Raw genomic sequence first — 26,740 nt, forward strand, 5'->3', positions numbered from 1 at the left:
ACACACACACATTATTATTTTATTTTCTATTATAAAAGTGATGTAACTAAAAATAGAAAGTAAAGTCCTATGAACCTAAATATCAACTATTTGAACTAAGGTCAAAATGATCATGAGTGACCATATGGCTGCTTCAGTCTTCTTGGTTAACGAGCGAATACTGGCTTAAAGCCTTTGTACGTGAGCCAGTTTGTACTATTTCAGAAATCCATGGAACATGGAACTCAGGATGAGCAATTCCACAGGTTTCCATTAGGTCAGCTGCAGGAATCAAGAGCTTTCCATGGGAAGAAGAGAGGGCTGAGAGGCTTTCAGTTTTAAATGATCCTGTCATCAAAACTTGGCTTCAACAATTGTTCTCACTGTTACTAAATCTATATGCCCCAAAACTGTGTTTTGTAAAATATAAGAGGCTGGGCATGGTGGCTCACACCTAGCACTTTGGGAGGCTGAGGCAGGCAGATCGCTTGAGCCCAGGAGTTCAAGACCAGCCTGGGCAACATGACGAAACCCCATCTTTACCAAAAATATAAAAATTAGCCAGCCATGGTGGCATGTGCCTGTAGTCCCAGCTACTTGGGACGCTGAGATGAGAGGATCACTTGAGCCTGGAAGGTCAAGGCTGCAGTGAGTCATGACTGCGCCACTATACTCCAGCCTGGGTGACAGAGTGAAACCCTGTCTCAAAAAAAAATTTTTTTAATTAAATAAAAGATGCCAGGTGTGATGGCTCACACCTGTAATCCCAGCACTTTGGAAGGCCAAGGTGAAAGGATTGCTTGAGACCAGGGGTTGGAGACCAGCCTGGGCAATGTAGCAAGATCCTATCTCTATAAAACATTTTTAAAAAAATTAGTCAGGTATTGTGATGCCAGCTACTCAGGAGGCTGAGGTGGGAGTATTGCTTTAGCCCAGGAGTTCCAGACCAGCTTGGGCCACATAGCAAGACCCCATCTATAAAAAAGTAAAAAATATTTTAAAAGCTGGCACAGTGACATACATCTGTAGTCCCAGCTACTCAAGAGGCTAGGGCAGGAAGATTGCTTGAGCCCAAAAGTTCAAGGCTGCAGTGAGCCATGATTGTACCACTGCAGCCCACCTGGGCGACAGAGCAGGACCCTGACATACATACATACATACAAACAAAAATAACAGCAGTTCGTCTATGAGAATCATCATATTTTATCTTTTCTGTTACTTTATTAGGCAGGAAAATTTATTACTTTATTAGCTAGGAAAATTGACAGGACAAAACTTAGAATGGTGCTTATTCCTGCTGTTACGCAATTTTGTGATGCCTCCTCACCACCACCATCTACCCCCAGCCTCAGTCTCCCTCCTCTCCATTCCCCACTCTTCAAAGCCCATCTCAAGCACCCTCCCCCACCACAGAGCCTGCCTCTGGGGAGGCCCTACCCAGCCACACGCAGCCTGCAGCCCCGTAGGATGTTACCTGCCTATGAACTCGAGACCTTTTATAGCAGTGTTTCTCCACGTGAGGCCCACCTGCCACCTGCCTACATAATCAACCCACATGACTGGTCAAAAGGCATATTTCTGGATCTCACCCCAGACCTACTGAAGGCGGGGCTGAGGGTGGGGCTCTATGAGTAGGTATTTTGAACAAATACCTTATTCCCAAATTTAGAAACTACAATATCTTATATTTATGATTCATATTTTTTAACCAGATTATGTGTTTTTGAATTACTTATAATTAGCTCAGATGTACAGTTCAAAGAGCCAGACAACTCAACAACGCTAGATGGGAAAAGAGAATGCCTTAGCTGTAGCACCTGACGAAAACCATTAAGGGTTTTAGTTGGCCACAAACTCAATGAGTCAGCAGTGTGATGTGGTTGGTAGAAAAGCTCTTTCTAATTTAGGCTGCAGAGATAAAAGTAGAGTAGAGGGAACACAGGAATATCCCATTCCACATTAGAGCACGTGTACTTTATAGTGTTCTGCTTAGTTGGTTTCTGTTTTTTTTTTACTTTGTTTGTTTGTTTTGACACAGTGTCTCGCCCTGTCACCCAGGTTGGGGTGCAGTGGTGTGACTTGACTCACTGCAACCTCCACTTCCCGGGCTCAATCAATCCTCCGACCTCAGCCTCCCAAATTGCTGGGACTCCAGGCGCACACCATCACGCACGCCCTGGCTGATTTTTGTGTTATTTGTAGAGATGGAGTTTTGCCATGTTGCTCAGGCTTCTGCTTTGTTTTTAGGGCCTCACTTTTAAAGAGACCTGGACAAACTGGCACATGTTAAAAGGAAAACACTAAGTAGGATGGTGAGAGACACACATAATGTGCCATAGCTATCCACTCTTTTAATGGACGCAGGTCTTGTCCCATGAGGGCAGTGGCCCCAGAGGGTTACCCCGTAAAAACTCCTTAATCTCAGTGGTCTGCCACTGGGTTACGTCACAGGGAGAAGACGGCGTTTGCCCGGGAAGTCTCTGGCCAGAAGCCCTGGGAGGCTTTCCTGATGATTCCAAGAAGAACTGACAAGACCTGCTACAGACTTTCTGTTCTGTATTTCTCATATTGAGAAGCAAATAGATGATTCTGCATTTGGCACAGGAATTTTCTAAGTTAATTCATAATAAATGGCCGGGCGCGGTGGCTCAAGCCTGTAATCCCAGCACTCTGGGAGGCCGAGGCGGGCGGATCACGAGGTCAGGAGATCGAGACCATCCTGGCTAACACGGTGAAACCCCGTCTCTACTAAAAAAAATACAAAAAACTAGCCGGGCGAGGTGGCGGGCGCCTGTAGTCCCAGCTATTCGGGAGGCTGAGGCAGGAGAATGGCGTAAACCCGGGAGGCGGAGCTTGCAGTGAGCTGAGATCCGGCCACTGCACTCCAGCCCGGGCGACAGAGCGAGACTCCGTCTCAAAAAAAAAAAAAAATTCATAATAAATAACTTGGTCAAATAACTGTAATACATCTCTAGCAAGCCACTCACATATACAACATAATCATGTCCTTAGGATGAACTCTGCCATAATTATAAAGAAAAAGTAAAAGGGATAAAAGAGGGAAAGTAGGCCAGACGTGGTGGCTCATGCCTATAATCCCAGCACTTTGGGAGGCTGAGGCAGGCAGATCATTTGAGGTCAGGAGTTCAAGACCAGCCTGCCAACATAGTGAAACCCCGTCTCTACTAAAAATACAAAAATTAGCCGGGCATGGTGGTGTACAGGCAGGAGGATTGCTTGAGCCCAAGAGTTCGAGACCAGCCTGGGCAACATAGCAAGACCCTGTCTCTAGTACAAATTAAGAAAAAAAAAATAACTGGATGTGGTGATGTACGCCTATAGTCCCAACAACTCAGGAGGCTGAGGTGGAAGGATTGCTTGAGCTGAGGAGGTTGATGCTGCGTTGAGCTGTGGTCGCACCACTACACTGCAGGTCTGGGTAACGGAGGGAGACCCTGTCTCAAAAAAAAGAGAGAGAGAGAGAGAGAGACAGACGAGGTCTTACTGTGTTTCCAGGGCTGGTCTTGAACTTCTGGAACAGTAGTCTCAGCTACTTAGGAGGCTGAGGCAAGAGAATCGCTTGAACCCAGGAGGCAGAGATTGCAGTAAACCGAGATTGCACCACTGCACTCCAGCCTGGAAGACAGAGCAAGACTCCTTCTCAAAAAAAAAAAAAAAAAAAGAGGGAAAGTGAGTTTGTTATTATCTTTGGGAAAACTCTCTTCCTAAATTCTATGTATGTGAGGAGCATCTGCTTGGTGAAATATGTGCCTGCACCACCTCTAATGTGTTTATGTTTTGCGTGTCCATAGGACGGGGGCACCGCCCTGTTGGCTGCCAGTCAGTACGGGCACATGCAGGTGGTGGAGACCTTGCTGAAGCACGGAGCAAACATCCATGACCAACTTTATGTGAGTGCATTTCAGGGGGACATCAGGACATTTCTCATCACACACAAAATTGCAGTCTAAATTCAGATGCCAGAAATGCCAACTTCAAAAATATTGTAGTGGACAGTAGGACTTTGGTCTGAGTCAAGAGAAAAATATGTAGCGGACCAGATGGGCTTTTTTAAATATAGAAATCATGTATTGGCCAGGCACAGTGGCTTATGCCTATAATCCCAGCATTTTGGGAGGCCAAGGTGGGTGAATCACAAGGTCAGAAGTTCGAGACCAGCTTGGCCAACGTGGTGAAACCCCAGATCTACTAAAAATACAAAAATTAGCTGGGGATGGTGGCAGGTGCCTGTAATCCCAGCTACTCAGGAGGCTGAGGCAGGAGAATCGCTTGACCCAGGAGGTGAAGGTTGCAGTGAGCTGTGATCACACTACTGCACTCCAGTCTAGGCGACTTAGCAAGACTCTGTCCCCCGCCACACAAAAAAGAAACCATGTATCTTATTTACCCATCTCTGTTCTCCCTTTTAAATCTGTTTGTTGTGCAGATGAAACATTTCATGTACCTATGCAATTAAGACTTTTGAAAATCATGTGATGCTTATTCGTACCATGACAAACCACAAAGCCCAGCATATGGACTTGCTGAAAACCAAAATATACAAAATTTTTCTCAATGTGCTCATTGGATATAAAAAATATACTGTTGTAGTATTTGTGAGGAAGGGCACAAACAGGAGAAATCTAAGGTATTTGGAAGAAAAGTGAGGTTGGATGGATGAAGACCTCTGTGAAATATATGCATTCCATTGACCTGTGAAAGGCATCCACTGCTAGTGCGGGTCTGTTTGCAGCTGTCAATTAGTACATCACCCAAGGGCCTTTCGATTGATTGTTACTATAATGCCATAGGATTTATGGCAAACATTACTCCAGTTTTGTAGGAAAAAACAGAATACAGGGAGATGAATAGACTTGACAGTCTCATGGTGAAGCGTGGAAAAATTCCTACTTCCAGTGATCTAGGAACTGTATTTTAGGCTGTCCTACAGCTAGGCATTTAACCCTTATGCCTGGGGCACTGTACTTTCATAGACGTGTAATGAGCTGTGTAGGTGTGAACTTTTCCATTTGAACACCCTTTCCAGAGTTTACATGGTTAACCCTGACAAATCACAGGCCTCTTTGAAATTCATAGCAGCTAGCCTCACCCTCTGCACTTCAAAATCTGTAACACTCTTTGAGCCTGCAACATTACCAGTAGAATGATTGAATTACTTGATAATGATCTAAAGAAGCAATTCTCAACTCTGGCTGCCCATTAGAATTATCTGGGGAGGTTTAAAAAAATACCAATTTTGAGGCCCACCCCAGACCAACAAAACTGGAGTCTCTGAAGGCACAGCTTGGGCAACAGGTGTTTCTCACATGTAGCCACCCTAAGAAGCACAGGTCCAAAAGTTAGATATGTCTTTGGCTATATATAGATAAAGTATATCTGAGAATGTGTAGTACATATATATATACACATTGAATAGGAAAAGCCAAAGTGTTTGGAAAAGAAAAGCCCCTTTCCATAGTAATTTCATCTCTGTTTTAAGGTAACTCAAGAAATTTCATGCATTATAACTTCAATTTTATATTAAGACCTTTACCTTTACCCAAACAATCTAAATGTTTTCTTTAAAGCAATTGAAATATGGATGGGCAGGGCAGGACTGAAACTTGGAATGCATAGTGAAAAATTCAATGCATGGGTAGTTCATCTTGGAAAATTCCTGAGAGTTTAAAAAAAAAATTTAAAAAACAACAAAAGAAAAAGAAAAGTCCTGAGAGTTTTCAGCAGCTAAGGGCATGGTAGACTTTCTGAAAATTGTATCCCCATATAAAACATCTGCTTGAAAATCTCTACAGGCTGATTAATTTCTTAATGATTGCCTGGAGGGCAGTTTGGCAGCTCAGCTGACACCCACTGGAAATCCAGGACCCTCCACGTGACACACGTGGCTGGACTTGCAGGGAAACGTGTCTTATATTTTTGCTTGAGGTTAGTGTTCCCAACGGGAGGTGTGGTAATTAGCTGGGTTCTAGGTGTTTTCCTCTAGGGTGTGCTCTGGTTTTCCACTGTGGTCTGAAAACAATGAAGCTCACCCTGCACTGTGAATGTTACCAGGCTGAAGGGAGCATCCAGGGAAAATGCATGCTCTCAGCTGCGCCGTGCATCTGCTGAAAGCACCAGTGATATATGTCCAAGAAAACAGAAATGCCCAGAAGGCACAGATACTCAGTTAAGAAGAAAACTAAAGAGCACTGGAAAAGGGACACTTGCTCTGGGCTTTATGCAGGAGTGCTTTTTTGTGTTTATAGGTGCTGTTGGTGTCTGCTGGGCTGGCAGAGAAACACTTTGTGGAGATGGTTTCTAGGGCAGTTTCATTGAAAACATCTTCCGGGGTTCTTTTGTGTTTTGTTTTGTTTTGTCTTGTTTTGTTTTAGAGACAGGGCGTCTGGGTGTGGTGGCTCATGCCTGTAATCCTAGTGCTTTGAGGCAGGAGGATTGCTTGAGCCCAAGAGTTCGAGACCAGCCTGGGCAACAGAGCAAGACCCTGTCTCTACTAGAATTTTTTTTTTTTAAATTAACTGGATGTGGTGATGCATGCCTGTAGTCCCAACAACTCAGGAGACTGAGGTAGAAGGATCGCTTGAGCTGAGGAGGTTGATGCTGCATTGAGCTGTGGTCACACCACTACACTCCAGGTCTGGGTGACAAAGGGAGACCCTGTCTCAAAAAAAAAAAAAGAGAGAGAGAGAGAGAGAAGGTCTTGCTATGTTTCCAGGGCTGGTCTTGAACCCCTGGGCTCAAGCAATCCCCCTGCCTCAGCCTCTTGAGTAGTTGGGACCACAGGTGCCTGCCACCATACCCAGCTGCATATTGTATCTTAATTCTTGCAGAACTCTCATGTTGGGGAACAAGGATAAGGGGACAAGAAAGAGAAAAGGGTAGGAAAGATCTAATTAGAAGGACACCTTTTACTCTCAATTCTTTTTTCTTTTTCTTTTTGCTTTTTTTTTTTTTTTTTTTTTTTTTTTTTTTTTTTTTGAGACAGGGTCTCACTTTGTTCCCTAGGCTTGGAGTGCAATGGCACAAACATGGCTCACTGTAACTTCAACTTCCCAGGCTCAAGTGATCCTCCTGCCTCAGTGCCCCCAAGTAGCTGGGACTATAAGCACATGCCACCTTGCCCAACTAATTAAAACAATTTTTTTTGTAGAAATTTAAAAATACATTAAAAAGAAATTTTTTTAAAATGAGGTTTGGGGGATTTGTATATCTATCATTTGGCTCTTCATTGACAAAAAGGTGGAAACCTACAAAGAGATGGAGATGGAAACTTATATTAAATGTGTATATTTTAAATCTAATGTATTTTATTTTATTTATTTTGAGACAGAGTCTCACTGTGTTGCCCAGGCTGGAATGCAGTGACACAATCTTGGCTCACTGTAACCTCCACCTCCTGGGTTCGAGAGATTCTTCTGCCTCAGCCTCCCAAGTATCTTGGATTACAGGTATGCGGCACTACACCTGGCTAATTTTTATATTTTTATTTGTTTTTTGATTTTTTGTTTTTTGAGGAGGAGTTTTGCTCTTTGGTCCAGGCTGGAGTGAAGTGGTGCGATCTCAGCTCACTGCAACCTGTGCCTCTGGGTTCAAGCGATTCTCCTGCCTCAGCCTTCAGAGTAGCTGGGATTATAGGTGGCCACCACCATGCCTGGCTAATTTTTTGTATTTTTAGTAGAGATGGGGTTTTGCCCTGTTGGCCAGGCTGGTCTCGAACTCCTGACATCAGATGATCCACCTGCCTCGGCCTCCCAAAGTGCTAGGATTACAGGCGTGAGCCGCCGTGCCCAGCCTAATTTTTGTGTTTTTAGCAGAGATGGGATTTCACCATGTTAGCCGGGCTGGTCTCCATCTCCTGGATTCACCTACCTCGGCCTCCCAAAGTGCTGGGATTACAGGCATGAGCCACTACGCCCACCCTAATTTCTTTTAAAATAAGTGTGAAAGATAATGTTTTTAATGCTTTTAATTTGTTCTCTCTCAGGATGGAGCCACTGCCCTCTTCCTAGCTGCCCAAGGTGGTTACTTGGATGTTATTCGATTACTGCTGGCTTCAGGAGCAAAAGTCAACCAGCCAAGGCAGGTAATGTCCACTGTTGACATTTGCCCAAGCACATGGAGCATGGGGAAGGGAGGGCTGGGTGTCCCCTGGCAGCACATACCTGAGATAACCAGTAAGCTCAAGCCATCCTTTAAACCTTTCTGTTTCTGTGATGAAAAGTTAACCTTTGAGTAGGGTATCTCCTGTTGTATGCTCTGAGCTGACCTGAAAGCCTATGAAACCAAGCTGACATCACAGTTCAGTACTTTCAAAACTTAAGTGTTTGATGTCTGAGGTCAAGTACACACTCTGCCACCTCCTATGCAAACGAATTATGGCTGCACTGATCTAATGAGTGCAGGCTGGCCTGGGACTAGGTAAACAGATGTGGGTCGGGTAGCCTGGCCCCTGCTGATAATGCTGCCTTACTACCTGCCCACCAGTTCTTCCACCAAGCCAAAGAGGAGCCCATGGCATTGGAATCATTAGGAGGTTCTGCACCTTCATCTCTCACAATTATTATACTGTTGAGACTTCATTTACCAACAGCAAGCTAACATCTAGCAAGTCAATTAACTGACATTAAAAGAACATAAGTGTAGGCTGGGAGCTGTGGCTCATGCCTATAATCCCAGCACTCTGGGAGGCCGAGGCAGGAGGATCACTTGAAGCCAGGAGTTTGAAGCCAGCCTGGCCAACATGATGAAACCCTGTCTCTACTAAAAATGCAAAAATTAGCCAGGCGTGGTGGCACATGCCTGTAATCCCAGCTACTTGGGAGGATGAGGCAGGAGAATCACTTGAACCTGGGAGGCAGAGGTTGCAATGAGCTGAGATCACAGCACTGCTTTCCAGTCTTGGCAATAGAACAAGACTCTGTCTCAAAAAAAAAGAGTAATAATTTTTAAAAAGAACAGAAATGCAGGATTATACAGGCAGCACTTTATAAACAGTGAAGAACCTTCCAAATGTACAGTATTATAATTAGCTTCTCTTGTGTAGGTACTATTTTTGTCCAGATTAACTTTTTTTTTTTTTTTTTGAGACAGAGTCTTGCTCTGTCGTCCAGGATGGAGTGTGGTGGCACGATCTCGAATCCATTGCAACCTTCGCCTCCTGGATTCAAGCGATTCTTGTGCCTCAGCCTCCCAAATAGCTAGGATTATAGCTGCGCACCACCACGCCCAGCTAATTTTTGTATTTTTAGTAGAGATACATTTTGGTAGACAGCCATGTTTCCCAGGCTGGTCTCGAACTCCTGGCCTCAAGTGATCTGCACCCCTTGGGCTCCCAAAGTGCTGGGGTTACCGGTGTGAGCCACCATGCCTGGCCCCAGGTTAATTTATTTTTAACAAAACATTTCAAATTAAGGAAACATTACTAAGAAGGTAGTTTCCTAGGGAAAAGTCAAGCTGATTTTGTACCCAGGCACATCTCCGCTGTAATATGACCTGATACAGGAATGCCTCTCTGTGTTCACATAATGAATAGCTATGAGGACTTCAAGGTTGGTCTGAGCTCTTGGACACAGGTTTCTTTGGTCTTTAGAAGCCCAAGCACATAAGGAGCCTGAGAAAAAGAAAGAGGCTTTGGGCAGAGTGGTTTGAGGTTAGAAAGGCGAAGTGGTTTTGAGGTCAGGAATCCCGAGTTCTCGATCCATCTCTGCCAATAATTTGAGCTGTGTGGTTTTGAACAAGTGAAGCAACCTCTCTGGGCCTGACTTTCATCACTGAAAATTAGGAGACTGAGCAGGATGAGCCTGATGATCTCTTCAAATGCCCACATTTTAAATAACTGTTTTATTCAACATTCAATCAGTATTTCTTGAGTACTTATCATGTGCCAGACAGTGCTATCAATGTAAGGTTATATTTTTAGAGTTGTAAAGTTTTTCTTAGGTGGCCCCAGGAATACTCCTGGAAAAGGAAGCAGTTTCAAAAAAAGTTTTACTTCTGTACCGGCTAGAGTTGACGTTTGAGGATTGGAGTTTAATCTTTTCGTATTGGTCCTTCTTATTGTGTTGTTGTTGATTGATTCTGAATCAGAGGCTTCATTTTACTAAAATTAGTAAGAGGAATTGGTTATTTTTAGATTGTGTAAGTTTGATTTTGGGGCCATAATTGAGGATACCACTGAGAATGTGAGGTTATCAAGATTATCAAGTCCTCTCTATTAGTACATCCTTCCAAAATAATTTCTGGCACTTTGAATTTTATTCTTTATATGCCTAAAGTACTATTTGTAAAAAACCAAGCTGATATAAGAGATTATATTTCAAATGTTGCATGAGCCCTGCCCACTTAAATCTAAAATGAGTCACGCAGTGATGTTGAAGCCAAGAAGTTAAAGAGTAAACCAACATTGCAACAGTAGCCACAACACACCACAGCTGTTTTTTCTTCCTCAAGAGTTAGGATAACCTGGTCAAAGTGGATGACCTAGTCTTTGCGTGCAGGGATCCTCCCTCTGGTCAAGGAGCAAGTGCTACACCTTCTAAAGACTGCATCTAATGCAATTGTTTTGAATTATTTTGAGTTCAGCCCTGAAAGAATTGTTATTCAGGAAAATGGGTGTCTTATAAAATAAGAATTGCTTTGGGGAAAAAAAGGCAATGGAATTTTTCCTTTTTATAGAGTATATACCCCATTGTGCCCTCAAATTATAGTAATTTGTATTACCTACTGTGAGCTTATAATTAGAGGTTGTTATCTATCCAGGTCAGACTAGCTCAAGTTCCGTCTTCTCTGAAAGTGTAAACTCTGCATATTTATTCTGTTCCAAGAAAACAGTGCCATGCGTATGATAAAAGTGATACCAGTCCTGGCTGACTTTGTCACACGTTATAAGGAGGTTTAAAAAAAAAAAGTCTAATTAAAAGTTTCTATTAAAATGGCCTGCACATGGTAAAATATACTATAGGTAGAGCATTTGGAAACCAATGTTTTATTCTGAAATCTCAGCTGACACATTGAGTCATTATTGGAAAAATCCTTGAATTTACAAAATGAGGACAAGGATACCTGCGTGGTTTAATTTCCTAATACTTTTTACTAAATCTGATTTGTAATTGTTGCACTGCCATTCTGTGAAGCCCTACCATTTTATTATGGTATCCTGTAACAGGATGTTGACAAAGTTACATTGAAATTACTCAGCTGACATTTGATATGAGCTTCAGGGAATCTGAACTGTAGTGGGAATGACTTTTCTTTGTAACTCTATCACTGAGAACTAAATGAAGACCTTTTTAGTACTTTGGGATGAGGAATCATAATCCCAAAGCTAGTCATAGCCAGACAATAGGAAGACTATGTTCTTGATTTGAAACTTGAAAAAATATTTTCCTTCCATATTGTCCTAAGCCAAAAGGTCAAGAGTCACAGAGATCATTGAAATATAGATTTCACTCTAAAAATTCATTTTCATTTCTTTCCATGTATCCTCACCAAGTTGAATTGATATGAGTCAAACCTTTTTAATCACTAGCTGAGGTGGCTATTTCTATTTTTCTGTTAACCAAATGCCTTGACATATATTTTCCCAACTCAACTCACCCACCTTATTAAAATAATACTTCTATAGAATGCAAAGATCTGATCCTGTTAACCCAGAGCTGAGGTTAGTCAGTCATAACTCATCTCTGTCTAGTCTTTTTCATGTGCTGAACAGTATTTCTTTGAAGCCTGGAGGAAAAGCCGTCTGATAAAGTGCCTTCTCCTAACAGAAGCCTTGACTTGTACACAGAGTAGCTGGGGCCAGAAAGTAAATGTTCTCCCAGGTCAGAAGCTTGGAGGGGTGAACCCATCAATGGCAGTGGGAGAAGGAGTCAAAAGATTGGCATAGAATCCTGAGGCTTTGGAAATGGGAGCAGACAGCCATAGGAAGGCCTTGCTGCTTGTCAAGGGCAGGGACTCTGGTGCCCTTTGCACGTGGTGCACACTCAGAAAAAGTGTGTTGACTGCCAGAAGGTCCCCATGGCTGGTGCAGAGCACCAAGAAGGTCTGGAAGCCTGCAGCATTTAGTGATCAGTGCCCTGAGAGTTAGAAGAAGGCTCCAGATATAGGGCCCAGACTCAGAAGCAGGACATCAGCCCCAGGAAGACTGTAAGAGGCAGCTAGGGAGCAGACCCAGATTTTTTGGGTGGAGAGCAGCTTGGAAATTATGGGGATATGGATATCTTAAAATGAATCACAGTTCCCATTTTGCTTATTAACCGTGTGACCTTAGCAAGTTGCCTACTCTCCCTGAATTTATTCAATATTCAGTATTTTTAGGACTACTGCAAGAATTAAATAAAATAATCCCTGCAAAACTCTTAATGCAGTGTCTGATACACACCCAGTGCAATGTTAGGTATTGCTGTTATTATCATTTCTATGCCAACCAGGCCTCATTGGAACAGAAAAGCCATCAGAAATCAAGGCTGCACTTTCTCTAGTGAGCCATGTGTTCTCTGTCATCTCAAAGTCCCTTCATATGTCTTTCTCTCCCCACTCCTTTCTTTTTTTTACCAGTTTCGTCTGCTTACTTGTATGTGGTCCCCAGGTTTATGGATCAGACTGCCAAACTCTGGGGATAGCCATGTCATTGTCACAGCTCATCTTTGTGCACCAGGCCACAGTGACTGGCTGGCCTGCCTGTCCTCAATCTCATCACCCTTGACTGGGGAGTATAGAGTCGGACCATGGGCAATGCAGCATCTGGTAACATCTCTTACAGACCCATTTGCTGGGCCAGGCACACGATGCAAGGGATAATCATAAGAAATAGGCTCCAGGTCAGGGTAGGGTGGGTAAGAAAATTATCTCAATATTGAACTCCCTCTGCCACGGGCAAGATTCCTCACAGCTCTTGGACTCCCAGCTTAGAATAGAATTGGTCCCCAAGACTTTCTGACTGGCCTCACCCTGTAGGTAGAAGTAACCCAAGTGTGAAGACTGGAAATCGGGGGAGCAAAGAGCTAGTGCCGCTTCAGATACTCACTCCCACAGAAGAGGATGGTTTTAGTTCTTTTTCCCAAATACTCTCAGGAGCCTAAATAAGACCATACAAGGTTAGTCTCTAATACAGGTTGTGTCATATACTCCATCTCCTGCTGTGATCTGGCTGTAACAATGATCTCGAATCAAATGAGGGAATAACACAGTTGGAGGAAACTACAAAACTCACTCTATTTATCCATTCATCGGTACTCGAATCCTTTCTATGATAGTCAGCTACTGTTGAACACCTCTAGGCCTGGGGGACTCACTCCTATGTGCTCAGTTTCTCTGGTCTTAGCCAACCCTCATTAAACTTTTATACATTGACCCCAAGTCTCCATGTAGCTTTTACCCATCTGTCTTCTTTCTATCACTTGGTCTGAAAAATTGGTCTAAATCCTTTTCTACTTGATGTACACACAAATGGTAAAAGACAGCTATCATAACCTATGAATCGCATCCTTCTTCAAGGTAAACGTTCTGTTACTTTTTTTTTTTTTAGATGGAGTCTAGCTTTGTCGCCCAGGCTGGAGTGCAGAGGCATGATCTTGGCTCACTGCAACCTCCGCCTCCCAGGCTCAAGCGATTCTCCTGCCTCAGAATCCTGAGTTGCTGGAACTACAGGCGTGCACCACCACACCGGCTAACTTCTATATTTTTAGTAGAGACGGGGTTTTGCCATGTTGGCCAGGCTAGTCTCAAACTCCAGGCCTCAAGCGATTCACCCACCTCAGCCTCCCAAAGTGCTGGGATTACAGGTGTGAACCACTATGCCTGACGATTACCTTTTTAAAAAAAAGTGCTCTAGAGGTTATAACTTCACAATGATTTATTTGATTTAATATCAAAGTATTAAAAATATCAAAGTATATGGAAGTATTCACAAACCTATTTGAATATTTTTAAATGTTTTTTCACATTTTGATACATTCCAAAGCCCTACAAAAAGGAGCTAAATTGACTTACTTTTCATCATTTTCAAAATTATTTTTATATCTTTAATTTAAAAAACATAAAAAAATCATTGTTCTTTTTTTATGGAGATGGGGGCCTCACTGTGTTGCTGAGGCTGGTCTCGAACTCCTGGGCTCAAGCCATCCTCCCGCCTTGGCCCCACAAAGTGCTGGGATTACAGGTGTGAGCCACTGCACCCCATCATTTTCATGATGAAAATGAAGGCTCTAACCATTATACCAGAAAGAAAAAATAAGAGAAAACAGAAATTAAGGTATACAAAAGAGGAAAACCTCTCCTAATTCATAAACTAAATAATCAGCTGATAAATAATCTGATTTGACAATAATGCTGTAACTCACATGCAACTCCCTGGGTTCCAAAATCAGATTTGGAGATGTAATTACCAGTAATGAAATACACAGGCGGCCCCCAAATCTCATTTCACCAGTCATTCCTACCTGCTCACAGTCAGTTATCTCACAGGGTCTATGGAAGAATCAAATTAAAAAGCATATGGAAGTATTTTGTGAACAAAAGTACAAATTAAGGGGCTTATTGTTTCTCATGATAAATACTACTCAGATGCAGTTAACATTTCCTGAGCATCTGTGAGCCAGTGCTCGTGCTCACCACCTTTCTATATGTTTTCTCACTTATCTCTGTGAAGCTAATAATGTTTCATTAGAGGACACTCAGACTGAGAGTGATTTGCCTAAGGTCTTATAGCCAGGAAGAACTGATGGCTTTTTCCACCTCCCATGCTATTCCAATTAAGATGACATATTTGATGAGTGTTATCATTGATGTTCTAAATTGATCATAATAATTTTTTGGCCAGGCACAGTGGCTCATGCCTGTAATCCCAGCACTGTGGGAGACCAAGGCGGGTGGATCATTTGAGGTCAGGAGTTTGAGACCAGCCTGGCCAACATGGTGAAACCCCATATCTACTTAAAATACAAAAATTAGCTGGGTGTGGTAGTGCATGCCTGTAGTCTCAGCCTCTCGGGAGGCTGAGGCAGGAGGATCTCTTGAACCTGGGTGGCAGAGGTTGCAGTGATCTGAGATGGCACCACTGCACTCCAGCCTGGGCAACAGAGCAAGACTGCATGATAGATAGATAGATAGATAGATAGATAGATAGATAGATAGATAGATAGATAGATACATAATTTTTCACAATATAGCACCTCTTAGCACTTTCCCATATGTTAGTTTCAGTTGTTAATACAAGTTTACTAATAATGACCAAGCCATTGAAAAGCACAGCGAATAGACAGCTGGCTGCCATTTTTTGCTGGCTGCCTCTACCTGCCCGCCCTCTGGTGGAGAGAGCGACAAAGAACAAAACAGACCCAGAGCAGGCACGGAGGGAGAAGCACATTATTATTAGCACTGGCTTGGACCCACAATCCCCTCCTGCCTCCCAGGGTCCCACCCACCCTGCTCTGGCTATAGCAGCTGGATTTCCCACCCTGCGTGAAGGAGCCATGCCTGTCCAAGCCACCGTGACTGTAGCTGCTTTTCCTTCTTCCTCAAACGACCCTTCCCCTCTCTCCCACCTAGCAAAATCCTGGTCCTTCTTCAAGACCCAGCTCAGATAGCACTCTATCCAGGACACTGAGCCCACATTCCCCACGCAGCAGCCCTCCCTCCTGTTTCATTGTGTGCATTTCCATCCATACTTTATGATGGCACTGCAGTCATATGGAAACCTCCATGTCTCTTCTCCAGGACTTATTTTTAGCACTCTGCTTGAGACTTAGAAGGCTGGGCTCATACCTCTAATCTCAGCACTTTGGTGGAAAGATCTCTGGAGGCCAAGAGTTCAAGAACAATCTGTGCAACAAAGCAAGGTCCCATCTCTACAAAAAGGGAAAAAGAAAAAAAAACATAGCTGGGCATGGTGGTGCACACCTGTAGGTGCACCTAGCCTACTAGGAAGGCTGAGACAGGAGGATCATTTGAGCCCAGGATGTTGAGACTACAGTGAGCCTTGATCATATCACTGTACTCCAGTCTAGGTAACGGAGTCCTGTCTCGAATAATAATTATCGTTATTGGTTTCTTGAATGATTAATTAAATCTTGAATTAGGAAAATCAAATAAAGAATATAGAAGTGCTTTTAAACTAAAGTACAAATTAAAGTACAGATAGCTCATGATAATATTTAGGTTCAAGAATATTTCCACCAAGAGGACCCTGGAACAATTATGAAGTAGGTCAAAGTGTCTTCCGCTTCCCTCTGTCCTTTGTTTCAGCACCTCTTCCACTGTCTCTCCCAAGACAGGTCCCAACATCCTGTGACTGCTCTTCAGCACCCCCAGATCCTCCTGGGCTCCCAAGTCACCAGCTTCCCCCACCCAGCTCAGATGTCTTCATCCTCGCTCCTTTCCTGGTTCAGCAATGGGCAACAATCTTGTACCTACTTCTGCTAGTAGGCTAAGGTTGAAATTACACATTGCAGCAGAAAATGTAACTTTATGTTCTATAACTGAATCATTTTGCTCATCAGCCCCCCTTCCCCTGATGGGTAATTCAGTCTTATCTGGCTAAAACAGTCTCTTGGGGCACATTACCATAATTACATCAGAGGTTACCTTTAGCCAATTCTGGATCCTGCTACCTCCTGCCCTTCTCTCTGAAGGGACCTAAGAGTCAGACTGTCATCCTGGCATTGAGATGGGCGTGGGGAGACTCATGCGTGGCCCTTGCACTGGTCCGCAAGCATCCTGCACTGGTACACCCCAGGGATGCAGCTGGTCTCGCCATTGTCTGCTGGCCTGGCCATTGCCTCTACTCAGGAAGTCAGGGCGCTATGGCCTTATCTTCCCAACCCCAGGCTCACTCCAGCCCACTGTTTCTCTGTCGCCTCTGATTTCCCACAGACAGACAGGACCCTGGATGCCTAGGTGCTAGATGGATGTGGGCCATGGGGACTAGGGGACCATTGACTCTGAAACTCCCATGGCCATTTCTCTCCTATCTCCCGGGCTCCAGCAGAGAGCAGAACTTCTCTAAAGGGCTTGTCACTTTCCCGGTTTCTCACAAGAAGAGAAAATCCTTTCCCATCTGGAATTCCCCATAACTGACCTGGTGTTTCTACCACCCCTAGGTTACCTCTCCCCCACAACACACCCGAGATTCAACGCAGAGGGGGAGGAAAACGTGGACATTCTCATCTGACCTCCGCCTTCCCCCTCCCTCTCTAGCTCCTTCACACATTAGAAGGCTTTCCCAGTTTCCATCCCGTCTGGTGGGAACCACCGTACTGTCAAGTCCTTCTCCATCCCTTGCATGTTTTACTTTTTTCTCCTCTGGAACAATATATCTCCACCTCATGGCCTAGTGTGCACAGAGAAAGCAATATTGGGGAAATACTCCCAGATATACGCGGAGGAAATGTTCCCCAAAATGCTGTTCTGCCGTAACTAGTTTATGTGCGTCACTTCCTAGAAGACACAACAACACATTCCACATAAAATTAAGCCCCCTAAGAAATGAGGTGGCTGTGCAGGGTTCTGGACACCAGACTAGAAGAGTGGGAGAAATGACTTGAGTTCTCTGACCTGCAGACGCCACCTCAAAGACTGCCTGCTTTTCTATAGGAATGAAGGGTGTGTATTGTGTGAACATTAAGGTGTGACCCACTGGGAAAGCAAAGAAATGGACAGTCTGCGGGGAATAGACCGGCTTCTCTCTGGGTTTGTGGAATTTGGTTCTGCTGTGGTGTATGTATACAGCTCAGCTGCTCCCCCAAGCCTTCAAAGCAAGGTTCCCATGCATCCTTCCATGAAGTCTGTACCACACTTTTTGGTAAAAGATCCAGCCACAAAATGGATGATTTTATAAGCCAAAATTTCAATACTGGCAATTATTCAAGTAGCCCAGGCTCAGCCATGTGCCGTCTGCGTCCGTGGTCTACACACACCCCCTCCTTTCTTAGTGCCTCCTGGGCGGTGTGGATCAGCTGGAGAGTGTGATCTGCGGTCAGGGAGTGCCTTTTCGCTTTCAGACCCCTGGAGTTAAAGACATTCTGTGAGCAGGTGGGGCCGGGCGCCCCGCTCACGGCGGCCGCCGCCTCCTCTTCCCGCAGGACGGGACAGCGCCCCTGTGGATCGCGTCCCAGATGGGCCACAGCGAGGTGGTGCGGGTGATGCTGCTGCGCGGAGCCGAGCGCGACGCTGCGCGGAACGTGAGTGCCCGGGTCGCGCGGCCACAGAGCGAAGCCTCCCAGCGCGCCTGTGCGGAGAAAACGGGTCTTGACTGAGTCTGCAGCCCACTCAGACTCAGGGCTTCCTCCCAACCTCCACCTGCTCTTGAGCAGGAAAACAAAGTCAAGGTCCGATTCGGTGCTGCTCGGTCTCTCTCCTGCTCCACCCGAGATGACCTTGGGACGCACTAGAGAGGGTGGAATCTTAGCCTCAGGCCTGAGGGTGGTAGAGACCGGGCCTCCCGGCTGTCCTGGGGGCTGGGGTAGGGGGATCCCCTGGCTGGTGCTGCGCCTCCTGCAGGCCCTGCCTCTCGCCTCTGCTCCCTGGGGCTGCAGACCCCCCTGCACCCCGTCCCCTGTAGGGCCGCAGTCTCCACTGGCCTCTGCTGGTGTCACCTAATACTGCCTTTGTGTGCCCCACAGCAGGCCCTTTTCCCCACAAGGAAGGCTTGAAGAGAGCCTGACCACCTATGCTGTTTGCTTTTTGTGTTTTGCTGTAGCCTTTGTATAACCCTTGCTTACATAACCCACCTTCTCCTCTCCAAGTCTAAGCTCCAAAAAAGGGAAATCACCAGATGCTTTCGCCACTATTTCACTGCCCTCTCTCCTACTCTTCTTCTTCCCACAATCTCTGAAGCCAGAAAAGAACCCCTGCGTCCCCCAATTCCATCTTCCTTCTTTCTGATTACAGATGGACCCTAATGGCAGGCCGAAGTAGTTTCTTGGCTACAGGAGAATTGTGAGCTAAATCCTCCAAACACAGCGATTGATACGTGAAAACGGGACAAAAACGAATTTGGAAACTGTGTTCTTGAGCCAGAAAATAATAACAGAAGCTAAATATTAATTTTTGAATTTGGCTTTTCATTCTTTTTTAGCAGATTTTATTTTTTTCTGAGACAGAGTCTCACTCTGTCACCCGGGCTGGAGTGCAGTGGCACTATCTCAACTCACTGTAACTTCCACCTCTGGGTCCAAGCGATTCTCCTGCCTCAGCCTCTTGAGTAGCTGGGATTACAGGCGCGGGCCACCACACCCGGCTATTGTGTTTTTGGTAGAGATGGGGTTTCAAGTGACCCTCCTGCCTTGGCCTTCCAAAGTGCTAGAATTACAGACGTGAGCCACTGCACCTGGCCTTTTAGCAGATTTTAATCTATCCCCCATGCCCCTAACCCCCACTGCCCACACACAGGCGGATACCTAGAGCAGACTAGGGCAAGGTTGTATAAATTTTTTTAGAAACAGTAAATACAGCTCAACAGTGATCTAAATTATTAAAGACAGTTAACCATTTCTGCTAAGTTATGAACAGCAGAGAATGCCTCTTTGATGCATCCATGGCCTAAAAATATGCTCTTGAAATTCCCCTTGTCCCTGCCCAGTGTTCTCAGGAACTATAGGAGTATGAATTCCCAAATGGCAGAGTTCTAACATAATCTAAGTCACTGTTTATCTGATACTCTTTCATGCAGAATTAACTGCTTAATATTCTCTAAAATGCTCCTAGATTAAGAGGCATTGCTGATCTGTGCTTAATTTACACATTTCATTCATTTCTGGCAACGGTACTTTCCAGTTCCCAACTGACAGCGCTCAAGCAACACAGACATGTGTTAATAATCAACTTTTATTTTCCTCTTTGTGTTAAGGATGGCACAACGGCATTATTGAAAGCAGCCAACAAAGGGTATAATGATGTCATAGAAGAGTTGCTTAAATTCTCACCCACTCTTGGTATTTTGAAGGTAAGACCTAAAGAGAAATTTTACTAATCTGTAAGAGAGAGGTTGGAAAGTAAGTCCTCACTTGGGGACTGTGTTGAACTTGGGTGCCTGGTTAGTTGGATTCTTTTTTTTTTTTTTTTTTTTTTTTGAGACGGAGTCTCGCTCTGTCACCCAGGCTGGAGTGCAGTGGCCGGATCTCAGCTTACTGCAAGGTCCTCCTCTCGGGTTCACGCCATTCTCCTGCCTCAGCCTCCTGAGTAGCTGGGACTACAGGCGCCCACCACTTCGCCCGGCTAGTTTTTTGTATTTTTTAGTAGAGACGGGGTTTCACCGTGTTAGCCAGGATGGTCTCGATCTCCTGACCTCGTGATCCGCCCGTCTCGGCCTCCCAAAGTGCTGGGATTACAGGCTTGAGCCACCGCGCCCGGCCTAGTTGGATTCTTGAAAGAACAACCTGCAGCTTCTTGATGCTAGAGATCCCAGGGGCACTGGTAGAAGTGGGGAGGTGGTAGAAAGTGTGGACCATAGTCTGTTACTACCTTGTTTTCCAGAAAAAAAAAAATCGACAGTAGTAATGAAATAGCTAAATTGGAAAGTATACCATATTGACACCATTTGGAGGATTCGTGAAATCAAGGAAGAAGAACAGACACTTATGTTCGTTCTCTTCATTTTCGTGAGCGAAGAACCACTCTGTTTTGTTCCCTTAAGTGAAATAAAATAAGCCTCAAACACCTGGAAGCCTCAGAAAATATGTCAGTTTGGAGACCTGGGTCCCCCAAAAAACAGAGCCAACCTCTTTTTTTTTAAAGTTTTGATCTTTTTGTTTTGTTTTGTTTTGCTTTTTGAGATGGAGTCTCCCTTTGTAGCCCAGGCTGGAGTGCAATGGTGCGATCTCAGCTCACTGAAATCTCTGCCTCCCAGGTTCAAGTGCTTCTCCTGCTGCAGCCTCCCAAGTAGCTGGGATTGCAGGCGTGCCACCATGACGCCCGGCTTTCTGTATTTTTAGTAGAGATGGAGTTTCACCATATTGACCAGGCTGGTCTCGAACTCCTGACCTCAAGTGATCCACTTGCCTCAGCCTCCCAAAGTGCTGGGATTACTGGCGTGAGCCATCCCACCTGGCCTAAATTTTGATCGTTTTTGATTAAAATATTTATAACCTATAGCATATATAAGGAGTCAGCAAATTTTTTCTATAAAGGCTTAATAAATATTAGTATTTCTATTTACTAATATAATATTAATTATATTATTGGTTATATTAATTTTATTATTAATTATTATATTATGTTATTTATTATGTTAATAGTAATGCTTACTAATATTTTAGCAAATATTACTAAATAGTAAATGGTAATAAATATTACTAATTACTAATATATTTACTACAGTAAAGCTATATTAATATATAAATATTACTATAGCAAATATATACTATAGAATGTATTTACTATACACTATATATAGTATATATAGTATAAATTTAAATTTTTTCAGAGATAGGGTTTCATTCTGTTGCCCAAGCTTGAGTACAATGATGCAATCATAGCTCACAGTAATCTTGAATTCCTGCCTCCAGTAATCCTCCTGCCTCAGCTGGGACTACAGCCACACACCACTGCACCCATATAATTTTTAAATTTGTTGTAGAGATAGGGTCTCACTATATTGTCCAGGTTGGTCTCAAACTCCTGGTCTTAAGCAATCCTCCTGCCTCGGCCAGGAGTCATATTAGTATATGGCATATATTTATTATATATAGTATATACTATACAACATATACTATATACTGTAAATACATACTATATAATATAGAGTATATACTATATAATATAAATATATACTATATATACTATAGAGTAAATATTTATGTCTAATAATATTTACTGAAATATTAGTAAATATTACTGTCACCAGATAGCAAATATTTTAGGCCTTGTGGGCCATACAAATCTCTCCCAACTGCCCCAGCTCTGCTGTGGTAATCCAAAAGTAACCATAGAAAATACAACAAAAAGGGCCAGTGCAGTGGCTCATACCTGTAATCCCAGCACTTTGGAAGGCTGAGGCGGGTGGATCACTTGAATCCAAGAGTTCCAAACCAGCCTTGGCAACATAGCTAGACTCCATCTCCACAAAAAAAAAAGTTTTTAAAATTAACTGGTCATGATGGCATGCACCTGTATTCGCAGCTACTTGGGAGGCTGAGGTGGGAGGATGGCTTGAGCCTGGGAAACGAAGCTGTGATTGAGCCACTGCACTCCAGCCTAGGCGACAGAGGAGACCCTGTCTCAAAAAAAAACTTAATTCCTGTGAAACTTTATTTTTGAACATTGTATTTATGGAATTTCATGTTTTCACGTATTATGAAATATTTTTTCTTCTTTTAATCTTTTAAAAATCATTTAAAAATGTAAAAACAGGCTAGGCGCAGTGTTTGATCCCTATAATCCAGCACTTTAGGAGGCTGAGGCAGGAGGACTGCTTGAGGCCAGGAGTTAGAGACCAGCCTGGACAATATAGTGAGACCCTAGCTCTACAACACGTTTAAAAATTAGATGGATGCAGTGGTGTGTAGCTGTAGTCCCAGCTGAGACAGGAGGATTGCTTGAGCCCAGGAGTTCAAGGTTACTGTGAGCTATGATTGTATCATTGCACTTCTGCCAGGGCAACAGAGTGAAACCCTGCCTCTGCAAAAATTTGTAAAAGTAGAAACAGTTCTTAGCTTGCAGGATTTGATTTGCAGGCTGTGGTTTGCTGACCCCTGAGATATAATGCTCCTGTTTTATTAAATACAGGACACCAAATCTTTTCTAAATTGACACAGTGGCTTAGATTTGGGGCTATCCTCTCAGGGTCTATCAATGTATATAAAACCTACTTGCCCTTGAATGACCCCAGACGCTTTTTGGATATTTTGTGTCTGCTCTTTATATTTTTAGATTCCACTCTTGCTGACAGTTAATACAGAACTGCTGTTGTCAGTGTGTTGGCCTCTCTCCCCTGTGCTAATGAGCTCATGAGCTACTTCATCTGCTATGAGCTTTTTTTTTTTTGGAGACAGGGTCTCACTATATTGCCCAGGCTGGTCTTGACCTTTGAACTCGTGGGCTCAAGTGATTCTCTCATCATCCTGCCTCAGCCTCCTAAAGTGCTGGGATTACAGGTGTGAATCACTGCACCTGGCCTGCCATGAGTTTTAGAAGCCAGAAAGCGGCGCGTGTTAAAATTGTTTGTCAAGTAAGAATAAACCATCTATGAAAATGAATTCTATGAACAAAAGGAACAAGCTTTAGAAACCTTGGAGTTTGCAAAATCTAGTCTTATTTCAAACAGCTCTTTTTTGGCTTTTAAAAAACTCCTGGTCTGGTGTGGTGGCTCACACCTGTAATCCTAGCTCTTTGGGAGGCTGAAGCGGGTGAATCACCTGGGGTCAAGAGTTCAAGACTAGCTGGCCAATGTGGTGAAACCTTGTCTCTACTAAAAATACAAAAATAAGCCAGGTGTGGTGGTGTGCACCTGTAATCCCAGCTACTCAGGAGTTTGAGGCAGGAGAATTGCTTGAACCCGGGAGGCGGAGGTTGCAGTGAGCTGAGATCGTGCCACTGTACTCCAGCCCAGGTGGCAAGAGTGAAACTCCATCTCTAGAAAAAAAAAAAAAGCAGAAGCCAGAAAGCTGCACTTGTTAAAATTGTTTGTAAAGGCCGGGCGCGGTGGATCACGCTTGTAACCCCAGCACTTTGGGAGGCCAAGGCGGGTAGATCACCTGAGGTCAGGAGTTCAAGACCAACCTGGCCAACATGGTGAAACCCTGTCTCTACAAAAATACAAAAATCAGCTGGGCGCTGTAGCTCGCGCCTGTAATCCCAGCACTTTAGGAGGCAGAGGCAGGTGGATCACAAGGTCAGGATATCGAGACCATCCTGGCTAACACAGTGAAACCCCGTCTCTACTAAAAATACAAAAACTTAGCCAGGTGTGGTGGCGGGCACCTGTAGTCCCAGTTACTTGGGTGGCTGAGGCAGGAGAATGCCATGAACCTGGGAGGCGGAGCTTGCAGTGAGTTGCCATCACGCCACTGCACTCCAGCCTGGGTAACAAAGCGAGACTCCATCTCAAAAAAAAAAAAAAAAAAAAACCTTGTAAAGTAAGAATAAACCATCTATGAAAGTCAATTCTATGAATAAAAGGAACAAGCTTTAGAAAGCTTGAACTTTGCAAAATCTAGTCTTGTTTCAAATAGCTCTTCTTTGGCTTTTTAAAAACTCCTGGTCAGGCATGGTGGCTTACACCTGTAATCCCAGCACTTTGGGAGGCCGAGGCAGGCAAAACACCTAAGCTCAGGAGTCGGCGACCAGCCCAGGCAACATGGCGAAACCCTGTCTCTACAAAAAATACAAAAATTAGCAGGGCGGCTGTTACACACCTGTAGTCCCAGCTACTCAGGAGGCTGAGGCACGAGAATCGTTTGAGCCCTGGAGACGGAGGTTGCAGGAAGCTGAGATTGCACCATTGCACTCCAGCCTGGGAGACAGAGTGAGACCCTGTCTCCAAAAAAAAAAAAAATTCTGACCCATGTTGCACACAGGTGAGGTTGATAGATTGACTAAGATTTAGACAAGTACATTGTTACAAGAGTAGTGAATTATCATACATATTTAAAAGCAACCATAGAAAAATGCTACTTTGCTGGAATTTTTCTCTGGGTATGATATTTTACTTTTTTACAAAATCAGAGTGGTTTCTATTATGAGTAATTAATTAGGAAACTAAGTTTGCATTTAGGTACTATTTATAGACATATGTACCCTCTAGAACCATGTCTTATGGCTGCCCACTGTTATTAGTTTTGTTATAGTCTCCTCCCCTCTCCCTGGTCCAGCTACATGCTGCATTTAGCTGGTTTCTTATTTTGATAAATATTTGCAATAAATGTCAGAAAACATTAACAGCTCATCTGTGAGGCCCTTCTGTGCTCAAAAATGCTCCAACTCAAAGCTCTGGGGCATTGCCTCACCCCACATACTCTTCCTCTTAAGCCCTGTAGCTCCACAATCACAGTCCTGCCCACCTGAGTGCTCAGAGTATCTGCAGCTGGGCTGACAGGTCAGCCCATTGGCTAAACAGCTGTTCATCTAGCCTTGCTGGAAGAGGCTCAGCAAAACTACAAAGACTGTATGTGTTGTCCTTGAAGAACAAAAATGTTGGGCACGATATTGTTGTTTCTTCTGCAACAAGTTCCAAAGTGTATAAAACAGAGTGACCATGAAGTCATGTGCCCCCTCAGCCCGATTCCTTATTTCACTTGGAAGAGAACATTAGCAATATTTGTACTGACCATCAGTTGTGTATCCAAGGACACTATACTAGGGGCTGATGTGACTTTGAAAAGTACAAGGCAAGATAAGGAAGCTTGAGGGTATGAGGTTACAGTCTTATCACCCAGATGGTTTATGATGAAAGACATGCTGAATGCCAATGGTTGTGAGCTCACTCCTGACACACACTGTCATTTTCTCTTAGAACGGGACATCAGCGCTCCATGCAGCAGTGCTCAGCGGGAACATTAAAACAGTTGCGCTGCTCCTAGAAGCAGGGGCAGACCCATCCCTGAGAAACAAGGTACCCACTTAAGCAATCTTTTAACACCATTGGACCCCTTGAAGTGTCCTCCTAGGCCAGGAAGGATAAACATCTCCCTGGCTCCAGTCACCATCTTCATTCTTTGCATAGTAAGGGCATTCAAGGTTGCTATTAGTAGGTGATTAGTGAGCAGTACAGTTGGACCCAGGAAATTCTACTATTAATAAAAACCCTGACTCATATCAATGGTTTTCTTTCTTTCTTTTTTTTTTTTTTTTTTTTTAAACAAACCCTTGTGTTGAGGGCTGACTTTCAATAGATCGCAGCGAGGGAGCTCTCTGCTGTGTCCGAAACCCTGACCCAGAAGCAGGTCATCTCCAAATGGTTTAGCGCCAGGCTCCCCATGGACATGCGTTGTGTGATGGGTGAGGGGCTAGCAATGGTTTTCTTTATTTTTGAGACGGAGTCTTGCTCTGTCACCCAGACTGGAGTACAGTGGCGTGATCTCGCCTCACTGCAACCTCCGCCTCCCAGGTTCAAGCAATTCTCCTGCCTCAGCCTCCTGAGTAGCTGGGATTACAGGTGCATGCCACCACGCCCGGCTAATTTTTGTATTTTAGTAGAGATGGGGTTTCACCATGTTGGCCAGGCTGGTCTTGAACCCCTGACCTCAAGTGATCCACCCACCTCCACCTCCCAAAGTGCTGGATTACACACAAGGCACTGCGCCCGGCCAGTGGTTTTCAGTTAACAGTGGTGCACCCTCCTGGTGGAGGTGAAGAAGAAAGGTAGAGCGGTTACTATAGGAGTAAGTATTGTTCTATCATCCAAGATGTGCCCTAAAACTGCCAAAATTCTGGTAGTTTATCACCATTCCCATAAGTTCGATGTTCATATCTTGAGAATTGCTTGTGCTATATTTGGTTGCTTTTGTATTGTTAACAGGAGTACATGCCACTGATACAAAACAAACCCACTTTTTTCTAGCCCTAAATTGTTCATTTACAATTAGGCCAAACTTTGAAGTGGGAGGGTACACAATAAGAATTTTTTTAAATGATTGTCATTTTGCTTCCTCCTCTTCAACATCTGCTTAAGCTGGCACATGTATAGATTGCAGCAGAGGAGAGTAGCCTAGGAAAGGTCTTGAGAGAATGCATAGGCCAGGCGCAGAGGCTCACTTCTGTAAACCCAGCACTTTGGCAGGCTGAGGCAGGTGGATCGCTTGAGCCCAGGAGT

General features: G+C 44.1%; 1 protein-coding gene across 4 annotated transcripts in view; it reads left to right on the forward strand.

The window, feature by feature from the left end:
- The window catches only part of ANKRD29 (ankyrin repeat domain 29), a 76,503-nt gene that overhangs the window by 25,928 nt on the left and 23,835 nt on the right, over nucleotides 1-26,740 (forward strand). For 2 of the 4 annotated variants that reach the window (XM_050768005.1, XM_050768006.1), the window contains exons 5-9: nucleotides 3,792-3,890; nucleotides 7,982-8,080; nucleotides 18,075-18,173; nucleotides 19,841-19,936; nucleotides 25,442-25,540. In XM_050768005.1, coding sequence (XP_050623962.1) covers nucleotides 3,792-3,890; nucleotides 7,982-8,080; nucleotides 18,075-18,173; nucleotides 19,841-19,936; nucleotides 25,442-25,540 — 492 coding nt within the window. The remainder of the gene's footprint in view (nucleotides 1-3,791; nucleotides 3,891-7,981; nucleotides 8,081-18,074; nucleotides 18,174-19,840; nucleotides 19,937-25,441; nucleotides 25,541-26,740) is intronic. The other 2 variants (XM_050768008.1, XM_050768007.1) reach the window with 2 other exon arrangements.

This window comes from Macaca thibetana, chromosome 18 (genome assembly GCF_024542745.1).
Source record: "Macaca thibetana thibetana isolate TM-01 chromosome 18, ASM2454274v1, whole genome shotgun sequence".
Taxonomy (NCBI): domain Eukaryota; kingdom Metazoa; phylum Chordata; class Mammalia; order Primates; family Cercopithecidae; genus Macaca; species Macaca thibetana.